This window comes from Ammodytes marinus (genome assembly GCF_949987685.1).
Source record: "Ammodytes marinus genome assembly, chromosome: 4".
Classification (NCBI taxonomy): Eukaryota; Metazoa; Chordata; class Actinopteri; order Uranoscopiformes; family Ammodytidae; genus Ammodytes; species Ammodytes marinus.
In genome coordinates, this window is record NC_137233.1 from 10,964,766 (window position 1) to 10,985,830 (window position 21,065).

The window sequence follows — 21,065 nt, forward strand, 5'->3', positions numbered from 1 at the left end:
CTGTAAGTATTTAAAATTTTTTGCAACGTTCCAACTAAACTGCTTTTTATTTTTTTTATTTTGCATTCTCAGCAAAAATCCTAATTATTTTACTAGTTTGATATTTAAGTCACATTACAGTATGTCTAAGGAGAACATCCACAATGAATGGATGGATGTTAACCAAATTGTTGACCCATTTTTATTTATTTTTTACCTACATCTTGTCCTTTTTCTGTTCTGTTTTGTCATTGTTGCTAAATACATGAGCTAATTCCTAAGTTTTCCGATTCTTGCTGTCGTGGAAGGTAAGGTGCAATCACCAGTGTTAACATGTCTGAGCCGAGCTGTAAACTCACTTTTACTTATTCATTCACTTAAATCACAACATGACTATTACAGCTCTAAGGGCTTTTTGTGTTAGTCCTTCCTTATATGTCCTAATCCAGTCTGTTTTGTGTCTTTTGTTTGAGTAGTTGTAGTCAAAGTCCTTCATCATGACGTGGCTGTAATAAATGACTGTAGCCTATATTTAACTTGACATGACTCAAAAACATGATGAAATGAAGCCTGTTGGTTCACAGACCTTTGATTGGCTCTCTGCACCAGCGATGGATGAAGCACTAAGATCCTTTTAGTTAAAGTACCAATTCAACATTAACATTTCTACATTATGAATACAAAAGGAGTGCACTCAAATTTTAGTAAAGGTAAAATAACAGTATTATCAGCAAATATAATTGAAAGTATTAATTTTACACATTGTCCCATACGAGTGTTACCATAAAATAGATAATGATAAGAAATATCTAGCTGAGATCCAATTTAAAGGTACTTAGCTTGCTTATTTCCATGTTCTGCTATTTTTGACTTGTTCTCCACAACAGGGAGGACACATTTAACTTGTTTATGCATTACATCGATTACACACCTATAGTAAATTACAGTGTAAAATAAGAATAATTATTGAAATAAAATGTTGAGTTTTTAGCTTGTGACACCTTACAAAGAATTTTAATTTCCAACAAAACATGCTATTTTCTTTGCTTTTCATTAAAGGTGCACTGTGTAGTTTCAGAGAAGGATGTGTTTACATGTGCAGAGCCTGCAGTAAGTTTACAAAAACATATGTTATCTACATAAAATTCTTAGTATGGAATTATTACATAATCATAAATCAAAACCTGGAACCAACTGCAAGACTAGAATATGTTTGTAAATCAAATTGTTGGCCCTGCTGTTGTTAACAACAACAACAACAACAACAACAACAACAGCGAAACAGTAACTTTTCAGGAATCTTTCTAACTTAAAACAATGTTCCAGGGATCACACTATCCTGTGAGGAAAGTTTGTTTATTCAGTTATGAGAATAGGCTACCTTAGAACATTTTCACTTCTCTGACACACCCAAAGTTCGTAGTTCACCTTTAAGTTGTGTATGCAATGCAACACAAACTAAAAAGTATAGCTTTTCAGGTTTTTGCTATGAAGTGAAAAAACTAGGTAAAACATTTCCCAATCATAAATATAAAGTTGTGTCGGTGTAAGCCTTCCTACAATTAAATGCATTTGATTACACACCGCTGCACTGGAGTGAATCGTTCCCAATAAAAACGTTATTATTAACCACCATTAGCATATTGCAGCGTCATTAGGCTACTATTTATTATTTGGCAGAGAGAGTGATAGTGAGTAAATGCCACCCTGCAGCTAATTGTGCGAGGATGGGCGCGGTTTAACCGTGTAGGGCAGGGCAAAGTCCTTCTTTATTACTTCAAACACCACTTACTGGCTTCGCGTACGAGCCTCATTTGGAAGCCGTTGTTGGGGCCCACCTGGACTATTAGTCAAAATGTCGAGTATGCGTCCGCTGAAATCCGCTATGTCCATCGTGAATGTGGACGACACGTCTCTGGCGATGCCGTCCACATCCACTCTGCACCGCTCAGGAGAACAGCGCGTCGTGGAACAAGTGCACACTATCAAGAGGACAACGTCGAGAAGAACCTCCAGCAGAACGAGCGGATCCACGTCTTTATCTCCGACAAGTAAGAGCAGCTGATGCACAATGGGCCTATAGCCTATAGGAAACACTTGGGAGGTTAAGGAATTTCCTATGGGAATATCCTGTAGGAAATGATGGACAAGTAACATGGCAGACAGCATTAGTCCATACTTTCCCAATAATTTCACTGGGAGGAAATAAGGCCACAATTGTTTTTTTAGAGACAGTTCTGAGTTAGTTCTGTTAAGTTTTAAAGCAGATGTAGATTTTTAAGGTATTGTCTTTTACATATTTGCTTAATTTAAAGGTGCACTATGAAGCGTCAGGGGAGGGGGATTTGTTTACATGTGCACAGCCTGCAGTTAGTTTAAATAAGCATATGCAATTCTTAGTGTTGATAAGTTCTCTCATTATTCAAAACAAAATTATTTTGAGGCACCTGGATCCAAACTAGAAGAATAGAATATTTTTGTAAACAAAACTGTTGGCCCGCTGCTGTAGGCCTAAACACCCACAGTAACTTAGTGTACCTTTAAATGTTTAGTTGCAGAACATGTAAGAAAAATAATCGTTACAATGGTCTGAGTAAATAAAAAAAACAAGTGGCAAGACCTGACATGTTTTTACAGTTTTCAGTGGAGGGTTGTCGAGACTGTGTCTCATGAGTCATTCTTTTTTAAATATGTGGCTACAACAGCCCTGGATGATTTAGAGGCCTGGAGCAAGTTTACATTTCATTATAAGATGCAGTTTCCAGTATACTTAGATACAGTACGATTCATTGGGACTACAAAGTCCAACACAATATTGAATAACTTGAAAGTTCATGTTAAGAGACTATTATTAATTTGTTTCTGCCTTGACATGCTTTGATTACTTCCTGCAATCTTTTTCAGAAGCGTCAGCTGTTGCTGTGACAAACAAATGAATACTAGTCTGTTGACATGAACTTTCAAGTTTCTCTATCAAGATAGACTAAATGAACCTTTGTGAATTAAAATAATGAATAAATAAAGGCTTCAAACTTCTTCCCCCCCAGATTTTTTTCCGCCTCCTGTGGTGTGGACATGGCAATGAAACATTTTTTAAACCTTTAAATTAGGGAAACTTAATTTACAGGACGTTTAACAGAATAGTTAACTGAGTATATAAAATAAAACATTCAAGTGCTCAAACAAATGTATCTCAATTAAAGACTTTGTTAAAAAAAGATAGTGGAGGCTATTGAAAGCTGAGTCTGTTCTATAAAAACATCTGTATAAAACATTTTAAAATCATTATATATAGGATGCAGTGACATAGATGTGTGACATTTACAGGAAGGAGTCCTTACAGACTTTCACTTATTCCTGTTCCCACTCTCACAGTGTTGGCTGGCCTTCAGGTTTTATTGTCAGAGTTTATTGCCTGTTTTATTACCCGAGATAAGACTAGTCGAACTGAACCGGTAACAGTTTTCCCGTTTGCCTTAAACCAAGACATTATATCAATGACAATGAGACAAAGATTGTGATGTATGTGCTGTACATACAGTCATATGAAAAAGTTTGGGAACCCCTCTCAGCCGGCATTATAATTGACTCTGCTTTCACAAAAAATATATAAAAGTGGTATGTCTTTAATTTACCAGGAACAGCTAAGTACTGGGATGTTTTCCAAACAAAGATTTTTTGAAAAGCAGTATTTGGTTGTATGAAATAAAATAAAATGTGAAAAACTGGCTGTGCAAAAATATGGGTACCCTTGTGGTTTTGTTGATTTTAATGCCTGTAACAGCATGTAAAACTGATGAATTTAAACACAAAGTTGGTTGGATTATGTTGTTAAGCCTTGAACCTCATAGAAATGTCTGTTTAATCATGAGAAAATGTATTTTAGGTGCCTAAATGCAAGTTGCACTTCTCTTTGACTCTCTGCTGAAGTGAGACAGAATGGGATCATCAAAACTGCTCCCAAACGATCTTAAAAACAAAGATTATTCATTATCATGGTTTAGGGGAAGGCTACAAGAAGCTTTCCCAAAGGTTTCAATTGTCAATTTCTACTGTAAGGAACGTTGTCAGGGGATGGAAGGACACAGGCACAGTTGCAGTTAAACCCAGGTCTAGCAGACCAAGAAAAGTACAAGAGCGGCATATGCGGCGGATTGTGAGAATGGTTGCACACAACCCAAAGATCACCTCCAAAAACCTGCAAGAACATCTGGCTGCAGATTGTGTATCTGTACATGGTTCAACAAATCAGTGCAATTTGCACCAAAACATCTGTATGGCCAGGTGATGAGAAGGAAGCCCTTTCTGCGCCCACGCCACAGATACAGTTGCATGGAGTATGCAAAAGCTCATTTAGACAAGCCAGATTCATATTGGAAGAAAATTCTTTGGACTGATGAGACAAAAAATAAGTTATTTGGTCTTTATGAAAAGCAGATGTTTTGGTGCAAATTGCGCTGAATTGTTTTTTTCTTGGTCTGCCATGCCTGGGTTTAACTGCCACTGTGCCTGTGTCCTTCCATTACCTGACAACGTTCCCTACAGTCGAAATTGACAATTGAAACCTTTGGGAAAGCTTCTTGTAGCCTTCCCCTAAACCATGACAATGAACAATCTTTGTTTTTCAGATCTTTTGGGAGCTGTTTTGATGATCCCATTCTGTCTCACTTCAGAAGAGAGTCAAAGAGAAGTGCAACTTGCATTTAGGCACCTAAAATACATTTTCTCATGATTAAACAGACATTTCTATGAGGTTCAAGGCTTAACAACATAATCCAACCAACTTTGTGTTTAAAGTCCTCAGTTTTACATGCTGTTACAGGCATTAAAATCAACAAAACCACAAGGGTTCCTATATTTTTGCACAGCCAGTTTTTCACATTTTATTTTATTTCATACAACCTAATACTGCTTTTCAAAAAATCTTTGTTTGGAAAACATCCCAGTACTTAGCTGTTCCTGGTAAATTAAAGACATACCACTTTTATATATTTTTTGTGAAAGCAGAGTCAATTATAATGCCGGCTGAGAGGGGTTCCCAAACTTTTTCATATGACTGTATGTATGATAACGGCTGATAACCACCTGTGTCCTCAGGCCCTGTACAAATCATTTCGTTCGCTGATGCCCTGTTTTCAACGTGGGGTGCACCCAATGGAAAAGGGAATAGCTCTATTACAGTAAGTTAACAAGCTTATCAATGCGGTAATCGAGCCCGGGTCTGCTGCTGGGCCCGGCCCGGGAGGGGACGCCCTACCTACTGCGCTAAGGGCGCCCCCTTATCAATGTTTTTATCACACTTTTATTTGGTGAGAGTGGCAATTCTGGTAATACTGTAATAATGTGTGTCTGAGGCAGGGCTGTAGCCGCCATTGAGGATTGTATCTGAGATTTATCAGTTTTCATTCCACGTTTAGCACTTAAAGCTGGGGTATATGATTTCTGATTGGTCAAAGTTAACATGAGCTGACACTTTGACCAATCAGAGCGAGGCTCCGATTCTCTGTTCTTATTTGCTGTTGGGACTGTCCATTCACTTTGGCACGACTTTGTTGGTGTAGAGCGTGTCAGGGAGGGACGATAGGGGAGGGACCAAAGAGAACAAGTGGAGCGGTTGAGGTATTTGGATTCGAATCTCTATCCCAACTGCCATTTTCTCCCCAAATCCTCCACCCCAGTAGCCTGGCATTCCCAGACCTGCCACTAGGCACTGGCAAATAAAATGTGCTTCCTCTATCGTTCAAGATATCAGGGTATGGATTTCCAGGCTACCACCCCAGCTTAAATACCTTTAAATCTGCATTTTTTTAAAAATAACTTGTTTATAACTGCATTTAGGTAAGGGCTGCAACGAAAAACTATTTAAATCATTGATTGATCTGCAACATATTTTTTCAAGAAATGGATTAATTGGTTTGTCCATAAAGTGAAATATTGCAAAAAGGGCCCATTATAATATTCTAGTTCTTCAATGTGGCGTCTTCAAATCTAGCTGGTTTCGTCCGAGTTACTGTCTGAAAATATATTTTAGTAACTGTTAATTATGAAAAACATAAACTCCTCACATTTGAAGCTGGAATATTATATATATATAAGGAAATATTATTTAATTCTCCGACTGACTAATTTACTCATTAATCATTCAAGTAATTATTGTTGGTTTAAAATGAAAAGGGGAAACACAATCAAATAATTTGACATTTAATAAGAAAAAAGGTTTTGGTGGTCAGTCCAAAAGTTGGGTGGGATTAGTCTCCTGACCTCAGTATTTTTTTAAATCCTGTCTACAGCCGTGGTCTGACTTTCAACTCCCTTTGCATCAAATTGAAAGTGTTATTGTATGCCTCACTGTTGCATAAAATAAAAAAGGACTCCCATTTTGGCATGTTTTTTTTCTTCAGTTTAGTGCAGCACTGCATTTCCTCTCTGGGGATCAATAAAGGCTTATCTTATAAACCACATTGTGGGAGCCTAATGCCAATAAAAGGTAAACTTGTCTCACAAATGTGTTGTCCCTAGTTGACAGTCTTTTTGTTTCGTCGCACCAAGACGTGTTTAGCAGGCTCTCCCATTTAAGTTGGCAGCTATTCGTATAACCAACCCACAAGGCTGCACATCAGAAAGTGCCACTGCTAGCTTAATGTCAGTCACTCTGTCTCCTCGCTTAGATGATGTGAAATATGCCTTCTCAAAGACAAGATCGTCTTTCATTGTTTGTATTCTTGGGCTCTCTTGGACTAGTCCTCTGAAGGGAAGGGAACTGACCCTCCGATCACTATTGGAGCAAAGCCAGGCGTTAGTGTTGGTCCACCGATAAACCCTCCCGACGCTGGCAGCCATGGGAGCGAAATCAACCCTGAAGATCCTGGGTGAGTGTTTCTCTAACTGGCATTTAATTTTCTCAATTTCAAAGGAAATTACTAAAATGTTTGGTTTTTCAATGAACAAATTATTCTTGCGTGCTCTCAGTGTTTTTAAATAGCATTTGGCTTTCATATTGTTTAATTACAGGTCAAACGGGAACAGTAAAGGTCCTGAAATGACTATGAAGGAGGCTGTGGAGTTTCTTTCCAAAGATGACGAGACTTATAGGCACTGGGGTGCTTCCTACATACAGCACAACACTTTCATTGATGAAGAGGCCAAAGAGGAGGTGTCTTGTCTTGTTATCTTCTCATGGTGTCTGAATGCTCATCATTTCCAGCTGAGTGTAACCTGAGATTCAGTGTGAGAAGTTTTCCTCATTAAAGGGGTTTCTTGCTGGAATTTTTCCTCAGTCCAATTTAGGGTCTAAGAGGGTGTCATATTGTGAATGGACTGAGTGAGTATGTGTGTGTGTGTGTGTGTGTGTGTGTGTGTGTGTGTGTGTGTGTGTGTGTTGAATTAGAATATACATTTTGAAGTCAAATAGTCTTCACATTAGGTCTTGCTGACCATGGCTGGATAAACCTGTTAGACGGCCCAAAGGCAAGAGTGCTTTGGAGCCGCTGGTTTAGCAGCTGCTACATGATGTATACTGTAGAAAAATGACGTCCAATGACGTTGAGTCAAACAAAACAATGCAAAGTAAAACCAACAACACAAAAACACCTGCCCCCTGACCCTGCCTGTCACAGGCTACATGACCTCGAGGTAACACCTGCCTCTCTGCTGCATTGTTTCCTACACTTCTAGCAGAATTTGCAGGCGTCTTTACCTTCAAGTTATAATATATTTTTTTTAAATCCTCTTGTCTCGCAGGTATCCAAGCTCAACGGGGTCTCTCCCTTGGTGAGTCTGCTGCGCAGCCCCAGCGCAAAAGTCAACCAGACAGCCTCGGCTGCCCTCCGTAACCTGTCCTTTAAAAGCAACACTAACAAGATGGAGATACATCGCTGCGGAGGCATCGCAGACGCTGTGGCTCTGCTCAGAGAAACAGACTCTGTAGAAACACAGCAACAGCTGACAGGTACAAGTAACCTCTGAAACATGCAGCACTACACATATGTGTAAACACACACACACACGACATACAGCCACTCCTGTGTAGTATAATCCTTTTCTGATCATGCTGTCAATCAGTAAGCCATTTTTAGTGCTGTAATACTACCTGGTGTTTGGGGCATAATGCCGAAATGACTTTGCTATTGTAATTTTTCTCCCACAGGAGTTTGAATTTTTTATTGAAATGCTTTTACAACAGCTGATATTTATTTCTTCTTTCCAGGTCTCCTGTGGAATTTGTCCTCTGTAGACAGCCTAAAGCCAGACCTGGTGCATGCTCTGCCTGTCTTAATGGAGCGTGTCATCCTGCCTCACACAACAGGTTCTGCCCTGACCAGCAGCAGCAAAGACCCAGAGGTCTTCCTTCACACCACTGAATGTCTAAGGTAAGAAAGACAGAAATGCTCATCTTAGCACCCGATAGCATGCCAGCATCTTTGCTCTAGCTCTAATGAAGTAAGTGTTCCTGCATGTGTGGTTAATTCATATATACTAATATAAAGCATCCATATATTACAACAGTTTTATGTTATTTTGTTTGAATACGAGGATGTGCATGAGAAAAAATTTGATATATGTCCGTAGAAAAGGGGTTAATGGTCGGCGTCCCAAAAACTGTAATACTGACCTACACCAAAAACTGCTCCTACTATCAGTCACACACCCTCAATCTGCTGATGTTTACTCACTTTACAACTCTACAACTTTACAACTGCTGTTGATGAATGTCTTTCTAGGTCGGGTTTGGGTTTGGGTGTGGCGGTGGTGTTGGTGTGAACATTATGTTCAAAGGTGTGGAGAAATGTCAGACTACCATTGTATTGTACGTCATAAAACAAATGAATAGGATTGATTGTAAAATACAGCGATATTACAAACGGGCTTTATTTGTATTTAATAAACTCAAAATAATATTTTTAGGTAATGTTTTACTTTCCCTCAAGTAAAACTAATGTAGAGAACTTAGTAGTAGGTTAAGCTCATTTTAAAAACTGTAGTTTGAGCTGCTATTGAACTATCTATCACATTATACCGATAGTTGTTCCTCATGAGTAATCTGCCTGTAATCACTGTAAATAGTTATCTTCCCAAATCCTAACAAGCCTGTCTGCACTCGTACATAAGCTTGTCATTGTAAATGTGAATGTATAATCAGCACCCTCAGTCACAACAGGGTTGCAGGCGATATTGACATGAGAATAGTAATCTCCTTAGTCTTAATCAGGGTATCATTTATAGATATATCATTTATAGATCAGATTTTTAGATAATGTATCAAAGCATTGTTTATCATCTTATATATTTTTTTCAACAGAAATGTAAGTAGCAAGCATGCAAGCAACAGAAATGCGATGAGAAAATATCGAGGTTTGGTCGACTCTTTGGTCAGTTATGTTCAAGGCTGCGTGGAAGCAGGAAATCCCGATGATAAGGTAATGTCTATTTTTAATGTTATACATGTATACTGTTATACTGTATGTTTAACCTGTCTCCTCTTTCTCTCTGGAGAGTGATGCTGCTGCTGCAAAAAAAAAAATGCAGTGCTGACTCATAATGGGCTCATGCTCTGGTTTCTTCATTTATATTTATTTATTTGGATAGCACCTTTTTTTAAATGTGTTTTACAAATAAAAATAAAGCAGAACCTATTTCCAGTAAGAAAACAGGCAGGCGTATGAATGTCGATAGTTATCGGTGTATGAATGTGTGTGTAAATGGTAACGTGTAAATGGGAACAGGTCTCCCTTGCAAAAGAGTCTTTGGACTCAATGGGATTTACCTGTATAAATAAAGGTTAAAAAAAAAAAAAAATAAATATGCCCTTATGTTGTCTTTTGTTTTACGTGTCAAAAACAGCCGGTAGAAAACTGTGTGTGCATCCTGCACAACCTGACCTTCCAGCTGGAGGAAGAGGTTCCGGCTCTGTTCAACAGGTTCAAGGCCTTGATCAAGACAGACAACAAGAGCAAAAACAACGGCCTGGGCCCCATCGCCTGCTTCGATCTAAGGGGCAAATCATCAGAACTGGAGCTGGCAAAGAAGGTGCACAGCAGAGACAAACATCCATGTTTATGCCCTATAGATACTTTGTTTATTACAGTACATGTCGCGCATCAGAATTTCTTGTTGACAATCTGTCAGTTTGGCTGGACAGTAACTTTCAGTGTGCACGTGTAAAGTCAAATACACAAAATCTTTCTGATATTGAAATTTGGGGAGTTAGTTGCATGAAATTAAGCCTCTTAATAAACTTTACAGAAATGTAGTTTGGATGAGGCGGGCTATGCTCTGGTTCTTATGACACTGTCTGTATTTTGAACAGTTCTCTGCCTGACCGTTCTATAAAAAGTTTGTTTTTCTAGTATTATTTTAAAGGTCTATTAGAAACATATATATATTTTTAGAGGGGCTTCATATACTACAATCGATTAGAAACAGAAAACAAAACTAAACAAAGAAGAGCAAACATTTCAAAAGCAAGGGGCATAAATTAAAACAATAAAAACAAGTATTTCTCCCTTTGCTACAATGAATCTGATATAGTTAGATCATTTATAATAGAAAATACGAGTGATTTCAGAAGTAAGAGTTTAATGTTATTGGTGAAGTGGATGAAATACAAATCCCTTATGAACTTTATTATAGGCTATATGATGTCTAACGTGGATGTACAGTACATATAGACCATTTGCAATCGTACATGGTGCAAACAGCATTTAAATATATATGATGTAACCTCATACAGATACAGTATAACTCAAGCTGGAGTTCACTTGAAAACAAATCTATAGAGGAGAATTAAATCCTGTAATAATTGCTTTCCAAACAATTTATAACAAGGGTTCAGACCAGTGGAAGTCATTGTGGAATAATAATAATACATTTTTTATAATGGCACTTGATTGAATTTTGAGATGTGATCTCAGACTTTTGCCGAACCAATCTGAGAAATGTGTCAAAGGTCTTTGGTCCCGCAAGACTTCAAAGTCTCATGCAGCCGAACTGATCTGTCCCCTTTCTTGTCCAGCGCTCCTTTGACTACCCAGAGGTTGAGGATCCACATCCACAGGGGGCAGGATGGCTGATTCACTCCACAACTCTGCAGACTTACCTGTCACTGCTGGGCTCTAGCCAGATAGAAGAAACACAGGAAGCCAGTTGTGGTGCGATGCAAAACCTCACCACACATGAAGGCATTGTAAGAAAGAAAATGTATTGTGCTGTTACTCACTGACCATTTACATCTGTGCAGCTCATCAAGCAAACTAGTTTGGATCAACTTTAAGTAATTATTGCATGTATTATTTCCACCAGAAAGGGTTGCTTGTGTTAACATATGCATGCACTCAATCTGGCGTAGATAATGTTTTTTTTTATTATTATATTATTCTTTTAACAGGTCTCCAGTGTAATGAGCCAGATGATTGTGAATAAGCTGGATGGTCTGAAAGTTCTCTGTCCCCTTTTGAACTCAAACAAAGTCACCCTGCAGAAGAACTCAGTGGCTTTGGTAGGAAACCTGTGCAGGAACCCAAACCTGCACCATATCATGGGTGAGAAGCATGTGTGTTTTCTCTTCATGTGAACAACATCTTACGAAATGTTTAAATCCACCTAGAATTGTCTCTGCAATCCATAATATTGTTTTGCAATTTCCTTGAAATCCATTATCTTAAACAGTTATTTGCAGTGTTAGCAAGTGTTTGCTTGTGTTAAACAGCCAGTGGGTTTTGTTTGCCTTGTTACTGTAGTTCGTAATGCTCTCCCGGAGCTGCTGGGCATCCTCAGTGCAGGCACCAAGGAAGGGAATGAGTCCGATGACACGCTGGCCATAGCCTGCCAGACAGCCAACTGCCTACTTATGAAGGAGCCTGATAGTGCCAAGCACCTGATAAACAACAACCTGATCAACGCATTGACTAATCTCAGCCAAAACGAGTAAGGTTAACTGTGTGCAGAGAGAGAATGTATGTACTAGATAAGATCATGCAAGATTATGGAATACCTATGACTCTCCTTGAGATTTGTGTTTTTGAGCATGTTAATCCCAACGGATTTAAAAAATATATATATTTTCTTGTTTTCCCTCCATTAAGATATTTCCCAAAATCCAAAAAATCTGCAGCAGTGCTTCTCTACAACCTTTGGTCAGAAAGAGATTTGCAAAGCTTCCTCAAAAAGGTGAGTTGAAATTTAACCCCGAGTGCCAAGATCTGTCAGGGTTTGGGTGTGTCACCTTGTGTGTCTGTCCTACCTTTCAGTTTAAAAGTCCACACCTCTCTCAGGTATTTGTGAGAAACCGGGTAGGAGAGGTTGAAGGGGTTAGGCTCAGAAAAAACCCAATAAGGAATAAGACACTGAACTGATATGTCTGAGTAATCTAGTAGCTCAGGAGTTTGTTTGCACATCAGCAAGATAATACCACTTCGTAGGAGAACGCACACATTCGTACTCCAGCTCTAGAAAAGCAGCACAGCTTGGATGTGTCGTTGCGTGTCACTGACTGCTAGTTCTGTGTAATTACTGAGGTGGAACACTGATTTCTGTTCAACTGTTTGTCCTGCAGCAAGGGATGAGCAAGGCTTCATTTGTGAATGACGTCACCACGGCGGCGTACAAGTCGGTTCAAATTATAGATTAATACAGCAGCTGGGAACTGGTCTCCGAAAGTCATCCATGGGATCGCAAACACACTAAGGCTGAGCAGCACCCCATCTCAGATCACAGATATGCAGATGTTTTCATACATGTGAATTGTAAGGTCACATACAGTGGCTCTGTATATGCTGTGAGGTAACTTTTTCTATGAGGGGGGAAACATGAGTAGGTTCAGATTTAACACGTAGGTAACCTGGTTTTTATTTGCTTTTCTAGTTTTACCTGGATTCTTTCAGAATGTGCAATTTCGTACCATGAGCTTTCTTTCTTGGATAATTACAAAAGGGTGAAGATTTGATGTTGCACTGACATTGTTGTTTTGTCACAATATATAATATCTTAATACAAATTTGTAAAAAATAATTAGCATTTTGGTTATGTTAGACACACATTGATGATCGGACATTTTATGTTGTCGAGCTGACAACCTTGCTTTAAGAACAGTGGCATTGTCTGCAGCAGTATATTTTGTAAAGACAACTTTTGTTTTTGGTGTATCTGTTAGTGGTGTATCCATCTTTTTTAAGTGTACATATGTGAGCTTGGAAATGTGTATTTGTATTGTCCCAAAAAGTGTTAATAAAGCTGTAAAAGTGACAATTGATGAATGAATAATCACTACATCTGAGTTGTTGTTTGTCATACTGTAGTAGCTAGCTTGTGCAGCAAGAGTTCTCGATCCCGTCCCGTCACACCCCGCTAGGTTTTTGGCTGCGGTGTTTAAAATGCTTGCTGCTACTCCTCCCCAATTTCTTAATATTAAAGTTCTTCAAGCCAGAAATGCAGCTGTTGTTGCATTATGTATTTGCTGACCTAAATTGAACTCCTCCAGTTCAAACCGCATAATCAGCCAAACAGCTGTGAGGATCTTCTTAAGGGTGATATTTAAATGTATGGCATCTGTCACAGCTAGTCTTCTATTGCATAATTCGTTTTTGTGTACAGATTTATGAGTTCATGTGCGGTCATTTATAGAAAACCGGTAATACTATGGATATCAAGCCAACGTTGTCTTATATAAAAAGCCAGAAAGCTGTCAATTACAAAAACCGGTTTGTCAAAGTAACTCTACACATGAATAGTGTTGGCAAACACAATTTGAACTTGTTAAATAAGGTGCAGCTTTTTATAACTACCATTGGGTTATTGCAGGTCTTAAAAGGTCCCTCAAATGAATGACAAATAAATAAATAGGGACAATATTTCTGATTTGTTAAATAAAGATAGATTTTTAATCCATTGCAACCACAAAAAACATACACAGGTTAAACAAGGAATACGTTGCAACTTTACTTTCAGGACATCGATTGTCATGCTAGGACATGAAATGTAGTGTTACATTAACAATCGTGTCACATTTTTAATCCTTTCCGATACTAAAGTCAATTGGTTTCAGACCCGTCAAATCCCTGTTTACCAAACACGTTGCAACACGTCACCTGATCAGTCTGAGTCTGCTACACTACAAAAAACACATTAAAGAGCATAATATATTTTCAGAGTTGTATTTAGATCTCACATGTTCAAGTTTTTAGAAAACATTATTTTGCAGTTTATTTTTACTCAAAGTTATTTTATGGATGTCGGATCTTGCCAGTTTTCTGCAGGTTGACGTCAGGCGTTACTTCCTCAGGCCACGTTTGCTTCTGGTGCCCTTTGAACTGAGAATGATGTGAAAGTCAACAGAGAATCATCATATGAGCCAGCAAACAACCTACATGACCTTTTTTATTCCCCTGCTATGGTAAATGCATTAGTTTGTTGAACATCTTTATTCTGAGGGACTTGGCTCATGCTTTTACCTCTATGCTGCTTCCAATGTTCGAACTATAACATTCATGCTGCTAATGCAAATAAGTAGCTGCATTGTTTTAGGGAAGTTGCGTTCACGGAAAGGACATTTCATCTGACTATTGTAAGTCTAAACCTTTCAAATTTAATGCCAGTGATGTACCTTTCTAAGATGTTAACTTACACTTCTGTATTGCATATATGAACAACTTGAGGCAAAACTGCACAAAATTAAGCATTTGTTCGTTTTGAGTTTGAGAATTTAGTTTGGTCTTAAAATTCTACCCACATAAACATCTGGTGACTCCGTTCAGGGATCCCTACCCCTAGGTTAGGAACCACTGCTCTGCAGAAAGCTGCTGTTGGCCTCACACAATGGTGTGTTGCTACCGAAAGCTTTTTATAGCTGTCTGCTGTTGGATAGGGATTTGCGCCCCAAATACTTTATTGCTACTGGATCCCTGCAGGTTCCCAATGAACACATACAGTTAATGCATCGATGTCTGGTGATATGTTGTACTTGTATTGTTTTTATGTTTGAGGATATAGTGCCATCAGCTCTTACAATTCCCTTAATTTGGGGAATAGCTGTTTACCTGAAAAAAAGTGAGACTTGAGATAAATCAAGGCTCTATGTCAAAGGGGTTACAGTATTACAATGTTCCAAAGACAATGCCATACACCGCAGGAAAACCAATATCACTCACTTATTTTTGTTTAGAGTCTGAGCCCCCATGGAATCAAAGTGAAGGATTACCATGATCTGAATGGCAGCAGGGGGCTTGTCACTGTTTTTATTGAGAGCTACATTAACACAGATGATATCACACTGGAGTTATGAGATCCCTCAGCTGTTGTTCCTTCATAGCAGCCTCTATCCCTCCAAACTGAATACATGTCGTTCAGACACTCCAGTGTGCATGCCCTCATGTGCCTGACTCTGGCTCTTTTTGTGTTGCCGTTTTGGCTGGGTCTACTCTAGACACTTTAGTCCTTGTTGTCAGGGCAGCTGGAACAAACAACTGTTACCGACGCCGCTGCAGACAAAAAGAGATCAGTGTTGTGGGAGAAGCTGAGGGGAAGTTGAAACTGGAGGAGGTAGAAACATGAGGAGGTCACAAGGTGAATTAAGAGTGAAAGCAGGATAGTATTGATTACTCCGTACTTAATGCTACTCTCAGATTTCTTGTATTTACTTTAAGATTTTTAGAGTCTTCTACCTGTCTTAATGGAAGGTCCAAAAGTTTTTCTTTTTATCATATCAGATGATTATGTTATGAGAAAAGGTAATGTATAGCCCAGAAGTGATATAATGTCAAGACTAAAGGGAAAAAACGATCCTACTGCACAGGTTGTTGCTCTTGCTGTGTTATCAGGGACATAATACAATCCTAATAAGTGCACCGTGATTTGAGCAGCCATAAAACATTAAACTTACATTTTCTGATGATCACTGACCCGGTTCCTCAGCACGGTGACCTGTGGGAAAAGATGTGTTTAGAAGCAATAGCTACACGCATCTACCTTCTGTCCCCTGAGATAGAACATGTTATTCTGTTTATTTAAAGAACTCAATTTGGCATCCCGCATACAGAAGGTTTCAGCCAAACATGATGGAGAAAGAAAGAATGGTAACACTAATAATTAATGCTAAAAAGGGAAGGTACCTGTTATCCTGTATTTTGATTTGGTTGTACTACACTGTGTGCACAATTATTAGGCAAGTTGTATTTTTGAGGATTAATTTTATTATTTAACAACTACAGTGCTCTCGGTCAATCCAAAATGTTTATGAACCTAAACCTTAATGTTTAAGAAAGTAAAAGTGAGGTTGTGTCTTTCTTACGAGAATATATATGTGCACAATTATTAGGCAACTATTAGTATGCAGAATTATTATGCAACTAAAAAAAAAAAAAAAAAAAAAATCCCATCTCACTTGTTTATTTTCATCTGTTAAAGTGAGAATAATAAAACAACTCAATTTACAAATAAACATTTCTGAAATGTCAAAGAAAATAATCAGTTACCAATATGGCCACCCTTCTTTTCAATAACTGTAACAAGCCTTACATTCATGGAGTCTGTCAGTTTCTTGATCTGTTGACGATCAACTTTTTGTGCAGCAGCAACCACAGCCTCCCAGACACTGTTCCTAGAGGTGTACTGATTTCCTTCACTGTAAATCTCCCGTTCAAGCAGGGCCCACAGGTTCTCAATCGGGTTTAGGTCAGGTGAGGGAGGGGGCCATGTCATTATTTTTTCATCCTTAAGGCCTTTACTGGCTAGCCATGCAGTTGAGTACTTCGATGCATGCGATGGAGCATTGTCCTGCATAAAAATCATGGTCTTCTTGAAAGATGCAGACTTTTTCCTGTACCACTGCTTGAAGAAAGTATCTTCTAAAAACTGGCAGTAGGTTTGGGAGTTGATTTTGAGGCCATTTTCAACCCGAAAAGGTCCAACTAGCTCATCTTTGATAATACCAGCCCATACCAGTACCCCACCTCCACCTTGCTGGCGTCTGAGTCGAAGTGGAGCTCTGTGCCCGTTACTGATCCAGCCACGGGCCCATCCATCTGGTCCATCAAGAGTCACTCTCATCTCATCAGTCCATAAAACCTTTGAAAAATCTGTCTTCAGATATTTCTTGGCCCAGTCTTGACGTTTCAACTTGTGTTTTTTGTTCAGTAGTGGTCGGGTTTCAGCCTTCCTAACCTTGGCCATGTCTCTAAGCACTGAACACCTTGTACTTCTGAGCACTCCAGGTAGGTTGCAGTTCTGGAATATGGTAGCACTGGAGGATAATGGGTTCCTGGTAGCTTCACGTTTGATTCTTCTCAAATCTTTGGCAGTTAATTTGCATCTTTTTATCTCAATACGTTTCTTGCGACCCTGTTGGCTATTTGCAACAAAACGTTTGATGGTTCTGTGGTCCCGCTCCAATATCTTAGCAATTTCAATAGTGCTGCATCCCTCTGAAAGACTTTTTACAATTTTTGACTTTTCAGAGTCTGGTAAATCTCTTTTTTTGCCCATTTTGCCTCAGGAAGAGAAGCTGCCTAATAATTATGCACACCTTGATATAGAGTGTTGATCTCCTTAGGCCACACCCTCACTCATTACGCAAATACACATCACCTGGTATGCTTGAATCCACTCAAGTTTATACAGCTTGAAGTTGGAAAATATGCATACAAATTATGATATGGCACTTGCCTAATAATTGTACATTTTAATCACATATTAAGATTCCTTAGACCTTTTATTTTGAATTAATTTCACCAGTTCATGAACAGTGCAGAAACCAGGCCATTTGCAGTGGTACAAAGTCTATTACAATTTTCATGTGGGATGAATCATCAAGGTAGTACAATCAATATATGCATCTCTTTTTTTCCCATGACTGTTTCTGTAGTTACTTCTCTCTGATTTTTTTTAGCAGTATAGGCCTAAGGTAAATTAATATCGAGTTTCTTTTTTCTTCTACTATTTCATCTATTTCCGATACGCAGGTAATGTTTGGCTTAGTTCCAGTCACAATAACTAAGAGATTTGTTTTCAGATATTATGTGAATGCAAGCAATGTTTTTATCTGTCATGGTCTGTTTCATCCAGTGTCGATTGACAAGTTGAGTGATGTGCACACGAGTATAATGGCACTGCAAGGAATGTATTTGTGATATTTTACCTCATACTTCTGCTTTGTGTGCTTGAACTGGAGTTCAAATTTCTCTGCCTCCAGCTGGCGCACCCACTCCCACAGCTCGTTTGCCTTTTCCCTGTATACAGTCATGGATGAGAAAGTGAAAGCATCTCAAATGATGTCTGTAGGATTGATTATTTTACTGGAGATTGCTATTGTGTATTGACAACTTGGAATGAATAATTTCACAACAGCAGAACATAGTCCTTTGTGATTTGATTTTACCTGAGTTTGTCATCCTTCATGTTATCAACATTTAGCTCTTTGTGTCGATCGCTCAGGATCTTCTTCTTCTTCTCTCTTTCCGTTTGCTTTTTCTGCCCAGGTTGTGTCTGCCCAGAAGAAAGAGGTAATGTTTTAATAGGCCTACAGTATGTAGCCTATGTCTTTTTGTTTTAAACTGTGACATTTGAAAGAGAAAGAAAAATCTTCACCTTGTATCCAGTGAAACTCAAGTTGGACAGAATCAACTTCTTCCTGGCGTCATCATCGGATTTTTTCCTCGCCTCTTCCTCCTCTTTTCTCGCCTTCTCTTCCTGGTTTGGAAAAAAAACAATATGGCAGATTTAAACCTTCATGAAGTATTTTGTCCGAACTCGGTTTAATTGCATGCAAAGCTTAATTCATACAGATTGATCCGGTGTATGATTGCACTTAGAAACATTTAAAAAGCAAGTTTCGGAATCGTTTCTTTGGTTGACAGCTTCTTTGACACCTTGCAGTGTTTACAAAGCTTGTCTATCTCACAGTAAGGATCTGTAAATGTTATTTGTCTATGTGTACCTACATTAAGTTTGTTCTGCCGTTCTCTTTCTCTTTCTGCCCTGATCTTCATCTGCTCTGCACGCTCAGACCTGCGTTTGTCCTGAAAAAGGAAAGAAAAAAAGTATGTATTACTGACCAAAACTGAAAAGAAGAGGCAGCCCTTTAATATAACTATCTTTGGAGACTAAAAATGTGACATTGGAGTAGAAGAATGAGATGTGAACATACGATGCGATCCGTGAGGAAAATAAGCTCTTCTTCCTCCTTCTTACGCTTCTCAAAGTGAGCTTCTATCAGAGTGCCGAGCTCATTCAGGTCCTTCTCCATTCGTTTCCTATGTATGTCCTAAAATTACAGGAAGGAATTGAAATTTGCGATGAAACTGATATCCAGCAGTATTAGCCCAATGGGGCAGATTGAAAGTGTTTGATCAGTTCCTAAATGAACTCACATCAAAGTCCACTTTTTCTCCATCTGGGATTTTGAGAGGTGCCAAGCCGGGAACAAAACCAGGCCTGAGGAGTGAGGAAGAACTATTTATATCGGAATCACTCAATGTAATCTATAGTATAGACATACATTTTTAAACGACTGTGTTCTTCTTACTTTGACCTGGGCTTTGCGTCTTCTGTGCATCCATAAAAGAAAAAGAAAAGGTAAAATGTCCTAGTTTATGTGTCAGCTTGTGAAAAAGAAATCAATTTATGCATGGAAAAAACCCACAGAGCATCACATTGTATTACTGTCATACACGCAGCCTATAGCCAATACCTCCTTCATTTTCCTCTGCGTCATCTGCAGAGAGATGAGAGAGTCAAAACAGAGTCAACATTGAGCGATGCAGAACAGATGCAACAGGGAGCTCACACTGACATAACCATTTACAGGTGACTCTCAGAGAGATTGATCCCTTAAGAAGTACATATGGTAAGAAAGATAGGGTTTGAATTTGATTTGAGTGAATATTGTTGGCTCGTATTGGCATTATAGTCGGAATCTCATCTAAAAAGAAAATAAGTTGTATACTTTTAGGACTTAAAACATATTTATTAACGTTGTTTGGGGGTTCTCTGAAAATAAGATAAAGCGTTCACTCTTAACACTTTCTATGGACACATTTTTGCAAGCCTTTCTGGTTTTGCACATTGTCATAATGAGTCTTTGTTCTCTGTCATTTTAAAGGAGGGAGTAGCTGTCAATAACAGTTGAGTTGGAGTGACCTCTGACACATAGCCGTCAAATGAGGCGACATAGCTGACCGTCCTGTCGTCTAGTGATGATGGACTAAGCCTGACAGGTCATGTTCCTCTCACAGAGTTTAGAGTAGAGTGCTTTAGATTATCACCACAGATGATCACCACTCCTGCCCCTGCCCAGTGACTGAGACGCAGGGAGGAGTAACATTTTCCAGCAGCCCGTAATAGAAAATGTTGTGTTCATGATTAATTCAATTATTCTTAGTCCATTAAACGAAAGAACGATAACGTTATTTTTCAGCTCCTGCGACTAAACTTCACTTTTATATATCTATATCTACACAATATTAGATTCATATTTAGGTGCAAAATGTACCAAATTAAAACCCAACTTTATGACTTGAAATGGAACTTCTAATAATAGCTGCATTTTCAGGAGGTTAAGGTATTACAAATAGTATCACACTACATTTCCATACTTAAGACATCATCACTGTCCAGTGAAAACCATGTATTTCCTGTTGATTGGATAATTTTTTAGATTAACTAATTATTAGGCTAAATATACCATTTAAAAAAACCTACTGGTTTATCAGAAGAAATGCATTGTGAATCAGTGGTTCTTGCTTCAGGAAAAGTTGAGATTTTGAAAAACATGATTTTCCTAGAACAGCGAAAAAATATTCCTTCTGTACATGAACACATTGACTGTTTCATTATGGTTGCGGAATGTGGGTTTAGAATGAAGCTGAATCTATGTATTGTGGCATGCAAGCAGATATTAGCGTAAGCAGTACTACCTTCTACCTCCTCCTCCACCACCTCCTCTTCCTCCTCCTCGTCCTCCTCCTCTACTTCTTCCTCCTCCTCTTCTGTGCAAAGCCAGCATGTAGAGTTAGCAAGCAAACAGCGTGACAATGTCAAACAGCATCTAGATCAATATTATTTCTGCTATGCACGTTTATTTTTGGCAATGCCTTCAAAAC

General features: G+C 38.7%; 2 protein-coding genes across 2 annotated transcripts; one reads left to right on the top strand and one right to left on the bottom strand.

Annotated features, from left to right (window-relative positions):
• Positions 1 to 1,749: 1,749 nt before the first annotated feature.
• Positions 1,750 to 13,225, top strand: pkp1b (plakophilin 1b). Its single transcript, XM_080026682.1, has 13 exons — positions 1,750 to 2,030; positions 5,077 to 5,159; positions 6,721 to 6,848; positions 6,991 to 7,132; positions 7,720 to 7,927; positions 8,186 to 8,348; positions 9,278 to 9,395; positions 9,820 to 10,005; positions 10,991 to 11,161; positions 11,363 to 11,516; positions 11,715 to 11,901; positions 12,060 to 12,144; positions 12,530 to 13,225. The coding sequence occupies exons 1-13, from the start codon at positions 1,835 to 1,837 to the stop codon at positions 12,602 to 12,604; spliced, it is 1,896 nt and encodes a 631-aa protein (XP_079882808.1). The 5' UTR covers positions 1,750 to 1,834; the 3' UTR covers positions 12,605 to 13,225.
• A 1,017-nt stretch (positions 13,226 to 14,242) lies between these two features.
• Positions 14,243 to 19,225, bottom strand: tnnt2b (troponin T type 2b (cardiac); the record flags this gene model as incomplete). Its single annotated transcript, XM_080026003.1, has 7 exons — positions 19,112 to 19,225; positions 18,906 to 18,983; positions 18,553 to 18,654; positions 18,344 to 18,450; positions 18,104 to 18,194; positions 15,851 to 15,891; positions 14,243 to 14,282 (listed from the first exon to the last, which is right to left on the bottom strand). Exons 1-7 carry the CDS (start codon positions 19,208 to 19,210, stop codon positions 14,243 to 14,245), a joined length of 558 nt encoding a protein of 185 aa, XP_079882129.1. The 5' UTR covers positions 19,211 to 19,225.
• Positions 19,226 to 21,065: the final 1,840 nt, after the last annotated feature.

Excerpts from the sequence above, each read along its gene's own strand:
- pkp1b (XM_080026682.1), top strand. The coding sequence starts at position 1,835 with ATGTCGAGTATGCGTCCGCTGAAATCCGCTATGTCCATCGTGAATGTG. Across the intron at positions 2,031-5,076 it reads CACGTCTTTATCTCCGACAA|GCCCTGTACAAATCATTTCG; the intron begins GTAAGAGCAGCT and ends CTGTGTCCTCAG. Across the intron at positions 5,160-6,720 it reads AAGGGAATAGCTCTATTACA|TCCTCTGAAGGGAAGGGAAC; the intron begins GTAAGTTAACAA and ends CTCTTGGACTAG.